The following is an 18,697-nucleotide window of genomic DNA, read 5'->3' on the forward strand; positions in this document are numbered from 1 at the left end:
TTCAAAAAAAAATGTTCTCAAACTTTACGTCACGCTATCAAATTTCATATAAGGTGGTTATGAGTAATTATGATCGCCTCGTATCCAAAGTAAATAGTCTCCTTCGATACAATCCTAAAGTTTATATAGAGTACTTTAAACAATCAAATTAAATCTCACTTCATAAATTTCACTAGAAGAGATTGTTTTTTTGCTCAAATATTCTCAAATTGATCATCTCGATATCAAGATGAATGAACATGAGAAAAAAATAGATTTTAGTTTTGAAAATAATGCATTTTTTGGACCGTCGATTTTCAAGATTTTATAGATATGCTCGATCTACACTATTTTTTAAGCTTTAAAATTTATAATTAAATATGAAAATATATTTTAACACTATTTTTTAAGCTTTAAATTCAATTGTTTAGTGCCTCGGCTCTATACAAACCACACATCTATCAACACATTTTTCTAATTTAAAATTTGTTTTATGCGACGTGGATCGCATTTCTACATTTATTGTCCCGAGGTATAAAGCATCTATCTTAAAATAGATACAAATAGGTCATCTATCTAAAAATGAGTCATGTTATAATTGAAACTAACAGTCCAAATGTTTTTAATTTTTAAATTTTGTTTATTTTTTCATATTCATGGTCTCCATGTTAGAGACTACACATCATTATAAATTAAGTAAAAAATTATATCTCAAAAATAAATTTTTAAGAGGTCACTCGTTTCTACATGGACTCAAGGAAACGTGTCCATAAAGGTGCTGCCTTATACTTCATAAAATAAGGTGCAACTCAAAAAATCGAGTAGAAAATATTAATTTGAAAAACTTTCCAAATGATCATCTCGATCTCGAGATATATATATATATATATAATCAAGTTTTATGTTCTGAGCATAGTGAATATTATAACAACTCATTGAAACCATCGATTGTCAAGTATTTATAAATCTCCCTAATCTACACCGCTTCAAAAATTTAAATTTCATATTAGTGTTGACCATGGATTTTCGAGCTACCATAAGGTTTCTAACACAAGAACTACATCTTCTTATGAAATTCAAAGTTGGGCCTTTCATGTAAAGTGTGAGGTGGGCAGAGCAGTTCATATTGATTTTTATTGCCATATGGCTTGTATCATAATGCATAGGCTTTGTTAAAACAAAATAATGCCTCACCTCAAATCCTCATCTAGAAAGTATTTTCAACAATAAAAATCATCATATTGGCTCTAAAATCAAATTTCAATATTGACAATAAATTTTGAAAATCAACAAATAGTGTAGATCGTGTGGAACTATAAACATTTATTTTTAGGGCGAACTGGATGATCTAAATAATTTACTCCCTCAATTGTATATATATATATATATATATGGAAAATGTCGATATTAGTTCACTAGCTCATATCAACATATGAGCCCAACAATCTATACGACCTCATTTTGTATTTGAATTTTAATTGTTTTTCTATGAATCCAAAAAAGTAAATTTTAGGCGTCCATTGTTATTATCAAGGTGCACGTAATAAAAATATTTAAAAAATAAATTGCAAAAAATAAATTAACCAAAATACTACTGAAATATTTCAGAGGTATTTTAGTCAATTAATTTATTACAAATTATTTTGTTGATATTTTTATTAAACTCTTTTATTTTTTAATAATACATGCCTAAAATTTCAAGTGATTTGGATTTATACAAAAATAAATAAATTCAAATACGAAATGAAGTCGTAGCCGTCAGATCGGCCCATATTCAATCTGGACCGTTGAGCTCATATGTCGATATGATCTCAGTATTTTTTTGCATATATATATATATATATGATACGAGATTTGAGTGCTGAAATCCATCAATTTAAAAATTTATTGTAAGTGCAAGCTGTATACTCAATATGTGAACTAGCTCACAATTTTTAGACGGGAGAAAGTTTCAACATTGGATATCCGATCAGCCCACTTTAAAACAAAAAAAAAAAAAAAGAATCCAGACTTTCAACCTCTAGCAATACCCAAATTAAGGAAAAAAATTGTGGGTTTAAACAAAGGAAAATGGTTTGATAAGGGTGCAGACTTATTAAAATAAGTAAAGCCTCCCCTCATAACTCATAAAAAATTGCTATTCAAGTGGTAAAAAAACTTTAAATAGGTATCTCAACTTTAATATTATGGTCGTGCAAAAAAATTAGGATTTTAAAATTTTAAAATAGTGCATATTGCAACAAATCATTTGGATCGTCCATTTTTCCTTAAAAATAAGTGTTCACATACTCGGAAGATCTATAACATTTTTTGAATTTTAAAATTTATTGTCTGTATTGAATTTTATTTTTAGAGCCATCATGAATATTTCTAATGTCAAAAGTTCTTTCCAGATGAGGATTTAAATGAAGCTTTATTTCGTTTTCATAAAGTATAAGCCCTATAGGAACTTCATCGTTGAACAAATGGTATTTGAGATGCGGTATTCAATAAAGAAGAAAAATGAAAAGGAAAATGGATTATGAGTTGTAAAATAAAGAGAGAAAATTTTGTTAATGCTTTTCTAAATTACTATAATCCTCCCAAAAGTTTGATTTTATGTTCATATTTAACAAATATATATATTATTTTTTCTCCATAATGCCCCAAGCTTTGAACCTTGAAGTCCAAAGTCCAATATTGTTTTTCCTTGGTAAGTTTATTTTGAACCTTGAAGATCTAAAGCAATTCTAAACATCATCTTCAAACCTTCAAGGTACGACATGGATTTTTGTTTATAAACATCATTTTTGGATCTACAAGATCCAAAATTAATGTTTGAAACATTTTGTTGGTTCCTATTTAAAGCATAAGTTCAGACTTTTGAGGTTTTGGAGTCGATATCTGATATATTTTGTCAATTTTTGTTTCAATTTCCAACATCAACTTTGGATCTTAAATGTTCAAAGTTAATATTTTGAAAAACATTAAACCATCAAAGTCCAAATATTATGAGTAGAAAAATAATTGAGCTAACCTTCTAGGTCGGGAATTTTGAAAACAAAATCAAATTTGAAAAAATACAAACATAACATTGAACCTTTTGGAGAACTACTATATAATGATAATTTAGACGTAACATATACTTCTTTAGAATAAAGTCCTTTGTTTTCGAATTTCGATATTGGATCTCCATAAATCCAAAAGATATTATACTCCCATGGGTAAAATCCCACCTAGAATTAATTTTAGGTCCCCAAAAAAAATCCTTAATTGTACGCTCTATGCACATGAAAAAGACAATATATCGAGATTGAATAGAGACTAGTAAATTTGTAGATGATGATATCTGAGCATTAAAAATTCAAAGTTTAGTTTATCTTTTAAATTTTTTGAGAACAACCATTCTCATGTGATTCTTAAAATTTCACATTGACAAAATTATCTAAGTAACTATTTTGTTCGAGGGAGTAGAAGTAAACTACGTGCTCCTCTGTAAATTCCCTCAAACTTAATCTAAAGTCTATAATTTAGCAAAAATATATGTTTAAGAAAAGTTTATAAAGAGGTTATTTAGTAGAGGAAAAAGTTTTTATACTTCCCCTTCGGTACAAAAGATCTATGCTTCCCTTACTATCCAGCTGTCCGATTTTGATCACGAGAGCCCCTCATTGTTCAAATAACATATATTAGATCCAACGTCTTAAAGTATTTTAGTTTTAGTTTTTTTACATAAATTGTGTGAATATGGAATTTGGTACGTGCCATCTTCTCGTTGGGGCACAACTATAAAAAAATATTAAAAATAATTATTTCATAAAATATAATGACCAAAATATTTATTGAAAATTTTAAAGATATTTAGGTTATTATATTTTATTGATATTTTTTTTTTATATTTTTCGCTAGGAAGATTGGACGTTCAAAATAGGGTATCAAAATAGTTTATAGAAATAAAATTTAAAAATAAAATAGTTTGGAGACGTGAGATTGTGATTAGGGCCCAGAAATATATGAGTTTTATGCTGCAGGACCAGTTGCTCTCTGTGCTTCCCCACAACATGGAAGATCTATAAGGAGCTCACAATCCCTCGCTCTTTTGGATTTTAAAAATTCGAATAACACTATTTATTGCAATTTTGCCGAACTTGGATGATTGAACTTCAACTTTAGCCGCTCGCTCTTTCCACGTTGGCGCCATCGTTCTGCTGCAGTGTATACGATGAAATTGAAACCTCTGTGGGAAAGAGGTTCATATTAATACTGGGAATTGCAGAATTCCAATGACACCAACCACTAATCATACTCGATGTTTTCCATCTCAGCGTCGCCACCTCCGCCACTCACCCTCCATTCCTTCCTTTCTTCATCCAGGTCTCTCTCTCGTGTCTTCATTTTTCATTTCCCATCTTCCATTTTTACTGCCTTTTTCATATACCTTCAAGTTTGGATCTCTCGCTCTCTCTCTCTCTCTCTCACTAAATTTCACTCCAGTCCATGTCACTCAATTTTCACCATTCGTCATCTCTGTCTCTATCTAGTTTCTTCATTTTTCATTTCCGATCTTCCATTGTTACTATTTTTTCCATCTCTTCAAGTTTTGACATCTTCCCTCTCTCTCTCTCTGTCATTTTTATCCCCTATCTTTGTCTAACCACTTCTCTGTGTTCCCCTAATCCGTGAAAATCTCTCTCTTCGTCATATGTCTTATTTGTTCACATATTATCTGGGAATTAAACTTTCTATTTTTATTATTTTCAGGCCGGCGATTAAGATGTATGCAGTTGGAACCAGTGTTCAAGCACAACTCCTACGATCAATGTCCATTCCTCCACCTTCTCACCCCACTTATGACCTCAAAGCTGTTATCAAGCTTGCTCTTGCAGAAGACGCAGGTGACAGAGGTGAGATTTGATGGAAATTTTCATGTTCTGATTCGTTAATATTTAGGTTAGTGTGGATTTCTACGATTACACAATGTAGATGCCTGCAAATTATGGAAGGGAAGTCCACATTTGCACTTGTTATACTCATTTTTTGGTTAGGCTTTTTTCCATAAGAGTTGTTGAATCTTGAAGTAAGCTGGAGATCCTACTTTTATACAAATTAGGATATTAGTTTCAGACGTAATTTGAGTGGAATAATTTATTTTGATAACACTGTTACATGATTCCATGCATATTATAGAATTGGCTTTTGTCATTTTTCTTATATAAATATGTAAAGGGAAAATTTTATTTAAGGGTGAGGCCTAAACAATCAAATTGAGGTGCACCTAAAAAATTCACTAGAAGAGGTTGTTTCAATGTCCAAAATCCTCAAATTGATCATCTCAACCTCAAGATGTATAGACATGAGAGAAAATTGATTTCATGTCTTGGAAACACTGTATTTTGTAATACATTTTCTGGACTGTTAATTTTCAAGATTATCAAGTGTTCATGGATCTGCTCGATGTACACTAGTCTGTAAGCTTTAAATTTTATAATTAGAGATTTGACACTATTTGAAGGTGCGCCTTACTTTGATTGTTTAGGGCCTCAACCTTATACAAAACACAGTACCACACTCATATATATATATGGAATTGGACTTTGGATCGAACTATAATTTATTAGATAACTTATGATTGCACCTAACCTGATGTTAGTGACTAGATAGATCTAAAATTTTCATATTGCTATTTTTATTTATTTAATGTTATTTTTCAATTCCAACAGGTCAGATTTGCTTAATTGATTTATATTATTTCTGAATGAAATGAAATGGTTGTCTTTGCTCGAGGAGATGGGGAAAATGTCATGGGATGACAAAGGAGCAGTCTTGAAACTTACACAATTTGTAGTGTATAGCATGGCTTGTGATGGCGCAAAAGCTTCATGGCTTCGATGCTGTGGGATTACCAAATATGTTTGCTCTTTTGATTCTCAGCCTCAAGATTTAGGTTTTCAATTCTTCATTTGTTGAGATTGAATTTTGAGAAATATCCCATTTAACTTGTTGGACATCCAAATCGATTGCTCCAATTCTCCAAGTTTCATCAATAATGGGTTATTTTCCCTTTTCAATGTTACTGACATTTTCCTTTCAGTTTGTTTCTTTGAAATTTAATCCCTGAAAAAAGACATTTACAACCATTTTAAGGTCAATGTTTTTAAAGCCTCAGTAAACTAGATAGGAACTATTTATGAATTAAGTTAATTGTATGGTTTTTGGAATAATTCACTGGCTTTATGGATGACAAATCTTGCATACAATCTTCTGCTTCCCTTTTGCCCAAATATGACTGAATGGCTGGAATCCATTATCGTCCAATGCTTGCAATGTATCAAAAGGATCCATAGAACAGCCTCATTGGTGATGTTCTTATAATTTGTTAAAATATCATGCCAAATGAGTCTTACATCGATCATTCCGTGTGTGCTATTTTGGTATTTCCATATGAGGGCAGATGCAGCCATTCACTTTTTTCAATTGTCCACCTAACATGGTGGGTGGCCAAGTAACAAAAAAAGAGAGTGGCTAAATCTTTCCCCTTCTCTCTTTTACAACTTATTTATTTTGGATTACTTGGATTAGCAGACCTAAGAATAGAAGATACCCAAATCTTGCTATGCTGCTCGAAGGCTGCACCTAACTATGCACAATTACAACATGTGGCAGATGTTAGTTATTTGTATTTACCACTCCTGTTGCTTATGAAGTACTTCTATATATGAACTAAGTGGCATACAAAAGGCATCATTGTTTATTAAAAATGCTATTTGAAGATATTCCTGGTGTATCCCATTTTGCTTCATCTTGTTTGATGTCCTCATACAAGGATCCTATGTCTTCATATTTTTGTTGACACCTGTCCTTCTTCTTCTTCTTTTTGGCTGTTTTGTTTCTGGTGGCAGGTGATGTGAGTTGCTTAGCCACTATTCCAGCTGACAAGGAAGGGGAAGCCCATTTCTTAGCCAAGGAGGATGGTGTTATCGCTGGAATTGGTGTTGCAGATATCGTTTTCATGGAGGTTGATCCTCTATTGAAGGTTGAAACCTTGGGCTAACTCTGGTTTGAGGGGGAAGTGTGCAACCTTTGTATTATTGTATAGATTAAGATGCAGCATAATTTTCTTTAATTTTTTGGTAAGGTTGAATGGTCTCGGAGTGATGGAGATGATATAAACAAAGGTGTCCAGTTTGGCAAAGTGTATGGTGCGTATAATGTTACTTGACTTTTCTTAAAAGCTGATTTCTGGTAATTATTATGTAACGAAATTTTTGATATAGAGCCGAGGTTCTAAACAATCAAATTAGAGCCCGCCTAAATAATTTCACCCGAAGAGGTTGTTTTGTTGATGCTCAAATATCCTCAAATTGATCATCTCGACATCAAGATACATGGACATGAGAAGAAATGGATTTCAAGTTTTTGAAATAATACATCTTGTAACGCATTTTTGGACTGTCAATTTTCAAGATTTTCATAGATCTTCTCGATCGACACTATTTTTGAAACTTTATACTTTGTAATTAAAGATGAAAATATATTTTAAGGCTACCACAAAGATTTCCAGGATTGAAACTACATTTCTCGACACTATTTGAAGGTGGGCTCTAATTTGATTGTTTAGAGGCTCGGCTCTATACAAACCGCGCCCATTATGTAAATGCTAATAGATTTTTGTATCTAAAAACAAACTATTTTATAGGATGTGCACACAGTATTCTGGTGGCAGAAAGGGTTGTGCTAAATTTTATGCAGAGAATGAGTGGGATAGCGACACATACAAAGGTGCGATTTCTAGTCTAGTACAAGGAGCTATAAAATGGGCTTATCTTCTTAAAAAGATTAATTCCAAAAGTATATGCATCTTAAGAATAGGGATGCCCTTTTGATTGCCATTGTATATATTAAAAAATCATCTCTTTTTGGTTTACCCCTTGAAAATTGTAAATTTAACTTTTCTTGGCAACTATGTCCAGGCTAATGCCAGTTTCACATAAATTTATGTGATTAATCAACCCAAAATTTGTTTGATCTGCATCCTATAAGTATGCTCGAGAGCAGTGTTTAAAAAAACGCCGAGTCGAACCGGACTCTCCCGGTTCGACTCGGGAATCGCCATGGATGGATCGAATCGGCGAAAAACGGGAATCGTCCGGTTCTAGAGAGAACCGGACGATTCTGTACAGTGACTCGCCGATTCACTGTACGGAATCGGCGAGTCAGTACAGTGAATCAGCGAGTCCCGTATGGAATTTTTTTTTGTAATCCATGATAGATTTTTTTGTAATACTTGATCGATTTTTTTGTAATCAATGATCGAATTGTTTTTTTTTTTTCGTAATCCATGATCGAATTTTTTGTTTTTTTCTTTTTTTTGTAACCCATGATAGAATTTTTTGTAATCCATGATCGAATTTTTTGTAATCCATGATCGAAATGTTTGTTTTTTTTTCTTGTAATCCATGATCGAATTTTTTTTTTTTTTTTGTAGCCCATGATAGAATTTTTTGTAATCCATGATTGAATGTTTTGTAATACATGATCGAAATGTTTGTTTTTTTTTTGTAATCCATGATCGAAATGTTTGGTTTTTTTTTTGTAATCCATGATCGAATTTTTTGTTTTTTGCTTTTTTTGTAACCCATGATAGAGTTTTTTGTTATCCATGATTGAATTTTTTGTAATCCATGATTGCATTGTTTTTTTCTTTTTTTGTAATCCATGATTGAATTTTTTGTTTTTTTTTGTTTGTTTTTTTTTGTAATCCATGATCGAATTTTATGTAATCCATGATCGAATTTTATGTAATCCATGATCGAATTTTTTGTAATCCATGATTGAATTTTTTGAAAATTTGTGATTTTTTTTTTTTAATCCATGATCGAATTTTTTTTTGTAATCCATGATAGAATTTTTTGAAAATTTGTGATTTTTTTTTTTTAATCCATGATCGAATTTTTTTTTGTAATCCATGATAGAATTTTTTGAAAATTTGTGATTTTTTTTTTTTAATCCATAATCGATTTTTTTGAAAATTTGTTATTTTTTTTTTTTAATCCATATTATTCAAAGAGAAATGAGAGCGATGATGATTCTGAGGCCACCCTATCCCAGCTATATTATTCACATATCGAGTCCCAACAGCAACAGTGTAGGGATGAGCACGACAGTGCAGGTGAGCATGAAGGATGGACAATCTTCGGGGATTTTAGATTGGGAACACAACAAAACACTAACACTCAGGGATTTGGGAATAGTCAAGACGCCTGCTAATATCGATGATTCGTTTTTAGATCGAATCAATGAATTGTTAAACGAATTCAATCAATGGCACCAGCGTGACCAAGAAGAAAAATAACGTCGTCTATCATTTTATTTTTAGATCATATGTTACTAATTTTATGCTTTATTGTAGTCCATGTATGTTGATATACTTATTCCATGATAATTATATGTTTATCCTTTTGTGTGATGTAAATTAAATGCTGAATGGCGGTTCATGCAGGGAAAGAACATATCAATATTCGCATATTCATTCAAAAACATGAAAATTCTTAATGGAGTACCCTCATTTCTTATTGAATTCCTAAAAAACAATATTTATAATGAATTTTAATAATTTTTTCGGATTTTTTTTAAGCTTTATTCTGACCGATTCACCCGATTCCCGATCCGGATCGCCGATCCGGATCGGTTTTTTAGAAGCCCAATCCAGGTCACCGATCCGTTTTTTAAACCATTGCTCGAGAGTATTTACAAATTTTTTTCAAAAGCCTTAGCATCATTATATTCAGGGAAGAGATGGATCACGTTATTTCTTTACCTGAGGCAGCATTTGTCAAGGATAGCCAAATCTTGGATAGTGCATCTACAGTCCATGAATGCATCCATTCAATATATAGAGACAGAATTCCAGTTGTTTGTAAGATGGAATCAATGGATTCCAGAATGTTTATGCATTGTCCACCTCTTTATTGTCATTAATGGCTCCCCTAAGGGTTTCTTGAAAGCTCCCAAAGGAGTAAGACAGGGAGACACTTTGTCTCCGTTTTCTTTTCATTTTTAACAGAGGCTTTAAGTAGTAGGCTTCATGGAGTCTACAAGGCTAAGTGATTGTTAGGAATTTAGGTTTCTTAGAGTGGTCTGTTTATATATCACTCACAATGCGGATGCTACCCAAATTTTTTCAAAATTCTACTAAAGAGCAGATGGGGAAGTTATGGTTGTTCCTTCACTATTTTTACATGGCCTCAGGTCGCAGGGTGAACAGGGAAAAAAATGAGGCTGATGGAAGTGTTGGTTCCTGTCCACAAACTGATCGAGCTCACTGAGGGTATTCATTGTGGGATTGATAGCCTGCCCAATAGGTATTTTGGTATTTTCCTTTGCTCAGGTAAGCCACAAATAGTAGTGAGGGTGGCATCCTCAAGAGGTTCCAGAGGATAGAACACAAGACTGTTATCTTTGGGTGGGAGGATCACCTTAATCAAATCTACTTTTTGTCCAGGTTCCCCATATATTGTCTGTTCCTTTCCACAATTCCAGCCTTAGTAGCAATCACATAGAGAACTTGATGAGGTGGCCAGGTGGCCTCTATGCAGGTCATGGTGCTGGCAAGGCTGTGTGTTTGAATTTGTAAACCGTGACCCCTTTGCCTGGCTCTTGGTGGGGACACCGTGGCTGTATATATTTCAAGTGTATAATGGAATACTATTGGGCTACAGCCCTTGACTATTGCTTGTGTGTGACCCTCGTGTGTGTTCATGCTCTATTTTCTTGTGTGGGTTTCTGGAAGGCTGGTCTAGCCTTTGTCTAGGTAGAACTTAGGCTTGGCACCACACAGGGTGGGCCGTAAGAATTTACCCCATGTCATTTGGTATCAGAGCCAAAATGTTGGTCAACGAGTGTGACCATGGCTGGTGCTATAACTGAAGTGCATGACTGTGTTGACCATGTTGATTAGTTGGAGCAACTCACCCATGGGGTCCAGGATGGTGGGTTGGGGCAGAGAAGAAAAGGTATCTCTATAGGCCAAAGAGCAAAGGGGGATTGGGAGCAAAGGGGAATTGGTCTTAAGACAATTAGGTCAATAAACCAGCTTTACTTTCTAATTGGTGGTGGAGATACGGTCTACTAAGTGAGCATCTATGGAAAGAAGTTGTAAAGAAGAAATATGGTGAGGAGAGAGGATATTAATCAAAGCCTACCTAACCAATCAAAGGCTTTGTGGCATATGGAAGAATATTAATAAAAGCCTACCTAACCAATCAAAGGGTTTGTGGAACATGGAAATAGGTGAACCGTTGTAGGCTGGCCTTTGTGTATACTGTACAATATATGGAAGAAATGGGAGCAGGACTAGGTTCTGGTCAGACCCTTGGAGTGGGTCACAGCCTTCTAAAGAAGCCTATCCAGCCTGGTTTTCTCTGGCCCCAAAGCTTGTAAGTGACTGTGGAGAGTTAGCTGAAGGCTCTGGCATGAACAATATCTGAACCCTAGGCTCAAGGCAACTATTGAAGCATGGAGAGATTGAGGCCTTCCAAAGTTTGCAGCTCTTGCTCAGGATTTTCTTCTTTTCATCTAGGAGGATAGAGACTTCTGGGGACCAGACAATACGGGGTGCATTTTCCTTTAGTTCAATGTATAAAGTTATTAACTTGTTATTTGGAGTGAAGCAGATAACTCAATTGCTAGCAGAGTGTGGTCAGTCCTGGCCCCCATAAAACTGAGGCGTAGTGCCAGGCAGAATGCTCACCCTCAATAGTTTGATGGAATCTGGTATGGCGATCACGAATATGTGTATTATGCAAAGCAGAGCGTCTATCATTTGGTTTTGCACTGCCTCTTTAATAAATGATTTTAGACCTTTTCTTGGATTTATTTGGAGTTGTTTGGGTCCAATCCTCCCCTGTTGAGGGCATGACAAAGCAATGGTTCTCCCTGCCACTTCCCAAGGTGGGTCTTACATGTGGATTTAATGGTATTGGCATTTCTCTAGCTGGTATGGTTGGAATGGAAAGGAAAGAAAGGTGCTTCAACAATAAAAACCCGAGGAGTTGAAAGTATTAAACAGATTATAAGGGCCACAGTTGCTACATGGGCAAGAGCTTAAAAGGAATTCTGGGGCCTATCCATGAGTGACATTGAAACAAAGTGGAAGGAGATTGCTGCAGCAGTGCTACCAAAGCCTGCAGGCCCAAGAAGTGGTGTTACAAGCTCAACTTTGATGGGAGCTCCAAAGGGGACCTGCGATCTGCAGGTCTAGGGGTATATTAAGGGATCATCGCAGGAGAATTCTCTTGGCATACTCCAGGTGGGGCTGCCAACATGCTTGGCCAGTCTGCGGCTTTTGGGCCAGCCTCACTTTTGGGCCCAATTTTAAGTCCCGCATTCTTGTCCTGGGCCTAAAGATAGAAGCCTGTTTTCATTTCTGGCGGGCCCAGGCTGCCCTTTGCCCAGCTGGAATTTATAATAAAAATAGGTACATCGTTTTGAATTGCCTTTGAAAGGTTAATCTTGATCATAATGTAAAACCAAGCAGTCATGACAAGTTTCTTAATTAAAAGGTAAGTGCCGCACATGCATTAATAGTTTAGATAAAACATGGTCTTACTTCTCTTTCAAACTTCTCAATTAAAAGGTAAATGCCGCACATGCATTAATAGTTGAGATAAAATGCTCTCTTACTTCTCTTTCAAACTTCTCTCACTTCTTTTTCTTGTTTTAACTAACACATTCTCTATACAATAGTACAATACACTTTCTCACTCTCTCTCTCTAACTTTTCCACTTCTTTTTTATTGTTTTAACTAACTCTCTCTCTACAATAAACACAGATTAATGATATAACAGACCGAAATACTAGAGTGAGAAAAAAAAGAACAGGGGAGCAAAGGAAAAGTCTTGCTCTTCCTTTTTTTCTGTTCCTCTTTAACTTACACCCGCTCTGGCACATTGATTACATGACACCAAAAATGGATTTTTCTTACATTGGAATTTAAGAAAACCTACTTTTTAAGAGCGCCTAAAATTTAAAATATTGAACCATTGTCTTCTCAAATTTTTTACTATTCCATGGAAATGGATCCATGGATGCTGGCCATGCTGGGCTGGGCCCGGGCCTAACCTGAGAAAATTATTTGGGTCCGGGTGGGACCTGGCCTTGCTAAAAAAAGTTCAGGCAAGGATCAGGCCCAGCACTCAGCCTATTGGCAGCTGTAACTCCGGGTCTCTTCATTATTGGGCAGCAATTGAATAAGAGGCACTATCGTTGCTAGCTGGGCTCAAAAGGATAGACATGAGGTGGAGTGGAATGATTGCTGAAGGTGATTCCCCATAATGTTGTTGCATGGGCCATTGAAAAGGAATCCTGCCAATGGAAACTTTGGAGTGCCTTTTTGATTTTGGTGAGATATGTCAATATGCTAGGAAACTGCAGGTGATCGTTGTTCATACATGAGAGTCTAATGTGGAGGCAGACTCTCTTGCAATAGAAGGGATGGTTAAGCAAGACTTGGTTGTGACCATACTTAAAAGTGGTTGTGATTAATTTTTTTAAATTTTGTAGAATTTGTTTGTATATTCACTGTTTTCGTAATAGGAGGAACTACTCGTTTATCAATTCTTTTAATGATACGTCTCAACGATTAAAAAAAAAAATAGTTGCCAATGGGAGGTTTGGGGACAGAGTTTTCATGGCAGATCTCTTATTTGAGCAGATAGATTGGTACTCTGTTCTTCTTCAATATTGAGTTGCATGTTAGATGCTTTATATGAATTTATTTCATTAGATTATGTAATTTTTTTATTAGATTTATTAAGTTGTTGTTGTCATCTGTATTGTTGTTGTTGTTGTTCCTATCTTTTTTTTATAAGTCATTGGTTTCATACTACTCTCACATGATTATTTCAATTAATTACATCAAGATTCTGATTTTCTCGTCTTTCAGGCAATGGCAGATGCTGCACATCCTGCACGTATTTTAGAGACAAGGAAAACTGCCCCAGGTTTACGTTTGTTGGATAAGTGGGCGGTCTGTATCATATCTCCTGCTGTAGTGTCATGTCAAATTTTTTATTTATGTCTATCTTGTTAAATTTATTGGTTTTTAGGTGTTCTAATCTGATATGTTGTATGCCTGTTATGTTTCAGGTCCTTATTGGTGGAGGTCAGAATCATAGGATGGGTTTATTTGATATGGTGATGATAAAAGATAACCATATATCAGTCGCTGGAGGTATCACTAGTGCCCTCGCATCTGTGGACCAGTATTTGGAACAGAGAAATCTTAAAATTCCTGTTGAGGTATTTTTCATGTGATATAACAAATTATCCATTACATATATTCTGCTATATTATGCTCTGTAAAATGTTGTGACAATGCAATCAAATGTTCCTTAACACTCTTAAGGGCCTTTGGCCTCTTTTGCCAGCCTACTAGTGGGACCCTATCGGTTCACTTTTCGTGAGAGCGCCAAATAGCATAAGAACCTCCTAACTGGCTGTTACATGTTACGTGATTTCATTTGACAGGCAACTACTATGTGTTGAAATTAATGGCTTCTCTGGGTGCTTGATTACCCCATATAATGTTAACTTTTGGTAATCTGCTTCCATGGCGAGCCTATTATTGGAAAATTCATAGTTTCCAGTCCGGAATTGATGTGAGAAATGATTCTGTGACTTTTGGCAGGAGCTGGAAAGATGTCACGTAAATGTGAAAATGAGCAAGTGGGGAAAGAATGGTAATTTTGGAATAAAGTTACTATGCTATGGCCTATGAGGATGTCAGGGCCTTAGTTAGCCTAATAAGTAAGCAATTCTTTTAGTGAGGCCATAAGTCGTCACATCTTTTCTCACTACTTCCAACCATGTCCTTTTGGGCTTACCCTTTGTCTTTTTTGAGCCACCCGTTTGAACCAACTTGTACCTCCTAACAGGTGTTGTACTGGGTCTGCTCTATACATGGCAGTGATTCAAAAAGTGGACTGCCCAGCGCCTAGGCGGTCCAGAAGACCTGGGGGCATTGCCCTGGCCTAGGTGGCCAATCTGGGCAGCAGTCCCTGGGCGAGCGCCTAGGCGGGCGCCCCTCCTAGAGGTGAAATTTTTTTTTAGAATATAAACGGTTAGAATGATGGTTTTAAGTTCATTTGAAACCTAAAACTTATTGGAGCCCATTTTAGAGAGAGAAAGCCTCCAAAAAAACCTAGTTTTTGGTGATTTCGTGAGGATCGAAGGGTGACAAAAATTGATCAACACATAACCCATTGATATTAGATTTAATTTTTGATGTTTTATAAATCTATTGGGGTTTTTTTAGAAGATTTTGAGTCATTAGAAGCAACTTTGAGGTGGAAGTTTGAAGATTGAGCAATCAAACTCAAAGTAAGTGTCCTAAATACCTAATTTTTATTTTTTATACTATATATCCTTTTGTATTCAAATGGACATCCTTTTTGGATTCGACTGGGCCGCCCAGGTTCTGGACGCCAGCCTAGGCGCTGGGCGGCCTGGACCCCCCAGGCCGCTTAGGACCCGCCTAGCGCTTTTTGAAACACTGATACATGGCCAACCCATCGAAGTCTATTTTCTCTCATTTGATCACCTATTGAAGCCACACATGTATTAAGTTCTCCCAGATGTATTCACTTCAAATTCTATCTCTTCTTGTCTTTTGACTCATCCATCTCAACATTTTCATCTCAGCTACGCTCATCTTATGTGTATGTTGTTCCTTGATCACCTTACATCCCCACCCCATAAAGCAAAGCTGGTTTCACAGTTGTCCTATAGAATTTCCCTTCAGCTTCATTGATATGCAATGATCATATAAAACTCTGATTGCACATCTCCAACTCGCCCACCCAGCTCTAATTCGACCCAAGATATCGAAGGTGTGCTCATTTTGGTATTTCTTGGCCGTCAATCTTAACTACTTCCTTGTCTCTACGCTTATTATTATTAAACTTGCATTCCATATACTCTTAGTCTAGCTAATTTTAAAACCTTTAGATTCTAGAGCATCCCTCTAAAGTTATAACTTTGTGTTGATGCCGCTTTGGATCTCATCAATCAAAACTATATCATCCACGAACAACATACACCACAATACCTCATCTTGTAGGTGCCTAGTTAAGTTGTCCATAACTGAAACATAGAGGTATGAGTCAACTCTGACCTCTGATGTATATCTATTATCACTAAAAACTCACTTGTCTCTCTGCTACTTGTTTGCACACTAGTTAGCGCTCCCTCGTACATATCTCTCACCAAGCGATATAGTATCTGGAGACTCATTTTTTTTCCAAAACCCACCAAATTAAATCTCAAGGTAATTTATTATATTCTTTCTCTAGATCAATAAAAAACAACCATGTGGAGGTCTTTTCTCTTCGTCCTAAACTTTACCAAGACCCTTTGATCATCACTCATAATACATTTAATATAGTCTAGATCCTTATATTTGTTCTCTTTGATTTTCGCTACTTTGAAGAAAGTCCTACTGAAAAAAGAAAAGAAAAAAAAGTATAGATGCCCTTTATGTGACTGTTTTTTTGTTGTTTAGACACTCTATTTCTCTGAGGAGAGTGAGCACAATCTCTGTAATGAATGCTTTGGAAGGAAAAGATACCTCAGTTGTGTAGGTAAGTTTGGTCAGTTGATAGCTGCAGTGACATCAGTGCTATTTGTATGTATCCCATGATTCTCTCATAACATGTCAAACAAGAGAAAGCCCCTGGATTAGACTCTTGTTGAAGTCAAGACTCAGCACTCAAACTGGTTTAAAATTTACTTTTCAGAAATAGTAAGGTAATTAACAAGTTTATACCCAAATATCACTATGATTTTTAGCATTTGATGCTTTTGCTTGTATGGTTATCTACTTTTGCCAAGGAAACTAAAGTCAAAGTAGATTCGGTCCTTTCTCATATACCTTTTTTGAAGCATGTTGTTTGATTTAAATATTTTTTTGTTTTTTGGCTAAGTGTTGTGAATTCAAATCTAGAATCAGTATGATCTGCAATTGTGTCTTGCTTGTGCACTTTGTATAGGTTCGGTATATTTGTTATTTATTTTGGTCGGTATTTAAATTTTTTATTACCGTGATACTTGCTGCATATCTTTTTTGGCCAACTGTTTCTTATTTGCATATATGAGCAAATACTTTATCATATGCTTATCACTTCTATTGTTTTCATGTTAGATTGAGACGAGAACTTTAGATGAAGTGAAAGAGGTCTTACTTTATGCTTCACAAAGACGATCTTCATTGACACGCATAATGTTGGATAATATGGTTGTTCCACTCCCTAATGGGAATATTGACGTCTCTATGCTCAAGGAAGCTGTTAAATTAATAGATGGAAAGTTTGAAACAGAGGTAACTTCTAACTTTCCCTGATGCTCATGTCCATGTTTTTTCTTTTTTATTAGTTTTGTTTTCATTAAATAGTTAAATTCTACCGATCATAATGTGTTTACCATTTCCCAGGCATCCGGTAATGTTACTGTAAAGACAGTTAATAAAATTGGGCAGACAGGTGTAACATACATATCCAGGTAAATACCTTCCGTTCTTATCTGAGCATGGAAATTAATCTACATGAGAAAGTTTCTATAATTGAGCATATGAAGGAATTAGCAGTAAATACTAGTTCCAATTTTATTTTCTCTGATGCCCATCACTCAGAATGGACAGTGTATGTTGTGTACAATATACTGTACGCAACTATGATGCTAATCTAATGGTATGCTTCTCTATAGATTTTTTAGTGAATGAAAACATGTTTCTGCTTTCATGAAATCCATCGAAGCCTCGAGTTCTTTGTTGGCATGGAATTCTTATACGGTTGATGTTTTGGCAGCGGGGCTCTCACGCACTCTGTGAAAGCATTGGATATCTCTTTGAAAGTTGACTTGGAACTGGCACGGGAAGTTGGCAGGCGAACAAACCGGGCCTGAATATTGATGAGGAATGATGTCATCCTTGTGTATCAATATTTCAAGCACTGAGTTTGTTACCATTCTATTTAAATTTTATGATATAGGGTCTTCATTAAGTTAATAAGCTCAGAGAGACAGAAACAGCAGCATGGCTGTAGTTGCAGTTATTTGTCGTGTTTGAGTGAAGAAGCAACGTGGAGAGTGCTTCAGTCGTCTTGTTGTAATTAGTCATAGTTCGCATTGGAAACTGGGTTTCATTATTAGGTTGTATTGTCCAAACACCGCAGTAAAAATTCCTCAATTTAAGGGGGGATTGCTTAATTCCATTTGCAAAGACTGAACTGGGTATATTGGTGGCAGGCCAATATGACTGATGACATTTTGCTTGCTGCTTTTGAAGGGAGTAGTAATTTTGTGTCTTCAGTTTACTTTATGTAATTACATTACCCCTTTACCAACATTTCCTTAGCCTTTAGCTGCTTTTTCTTCTTCTTCTTATTTATTTATTTATTTAAAAAAAAAGTTTATATAGACTCGAGGTTCTAAACAATCAAATTAGAGCCCACCTCAAAAATTTCATTAGAAGAGGTTGTTTCGATGCCCAAATATCCTCAAATTGATCATCTTGACATCAAGATGCATGGACATGAGAAAAAAATTGATTTCAAGTCTTGGAAATAATGCATCTTGTAATGCATTTTTGAATTGTAAATTTTCAATATTTTCAAGTTTTATAGATTTGTTCAATCTATATTATTTTTGAAGCTTTAAATTTTATAATTAAAGATGAAAATATATTTT

General features: G+C 35.1%; 1 protein-coding gene across 1 annotated transcript; it reads left to right on the forward strand.

The window, feature by feature from the left end:
• Positions 1-4,719: 4,719 nt before the first annotated feature.
• QPT (quinolinate phoshoribosyltransferase) lies at positions 4,720-18,217 on the forward strand. Its single transcript, XM_088847286.1, has 9 exons — positions 4,720-4,862; positions 6,858-6,991; positions 7,094-7,157; positions 7,655-7,737; positions 13,902-13,985; positions 14,105-14,257; positions 17,157-17,333; positions 17,445-17,512; positions 17,818-18,217. Exons 1-9 carry the CDS (start codon positions 4,733-4,735, stop codon positions 17,912-17,914), a joined length of 990 nt encoding a protein of 329 aa, XP_088703412.1. The 5' UTR covers positions 4,720-4,732; the 3' UTR covers positions 17,915-18,217.
• The last annotated feature ends 480 nt before the right edge of the window (positions 18,218-18,697 follow it).

This window comes from Amborella trichopoda, chromosome 9, assembly GCF_054954075.1.
Source record: "Amborella trichopoda isolate Santa Cruz 75 chromosome 9, AtrichopodaSantaCruz75HAP2 v2.0, whole genome shotgun sequence".
NCBI classification, from domain to species: Eukaryota; Viridiplantae; Streptophyta; class Magnoliopsida; order Amborellales; family Amborellaceae; genus Amborella; species Amborella trichopoda.

What these genes read in the sequence shown, in the direction of transcription:
- QPT (XM_088847286.1), top strand. Translation starts at nt 4,733, where the DNA reads ATGTATGCAGTTGGAACCAGTGTTCAAGCACAACTCCTACGATCAATG. An exon ending in GGATAGCGACACATACAAAG is followed by an intron (nt 7,738 to 13,901) that starts GTGCGATTTCTA and finishes CTCGTCTTTCAG; the next exon opens with GCAATGGCAGATGCTGCACA. An exon ending in ATGGAAAGTTTGAAACAGAG is followed by an intron (nt 17,334 to 17,444) that starts GTAACTTCTAAC and finishes ACCATTTCCCAG; the next exon opens with GCATCCGGTAATGTTACTGT.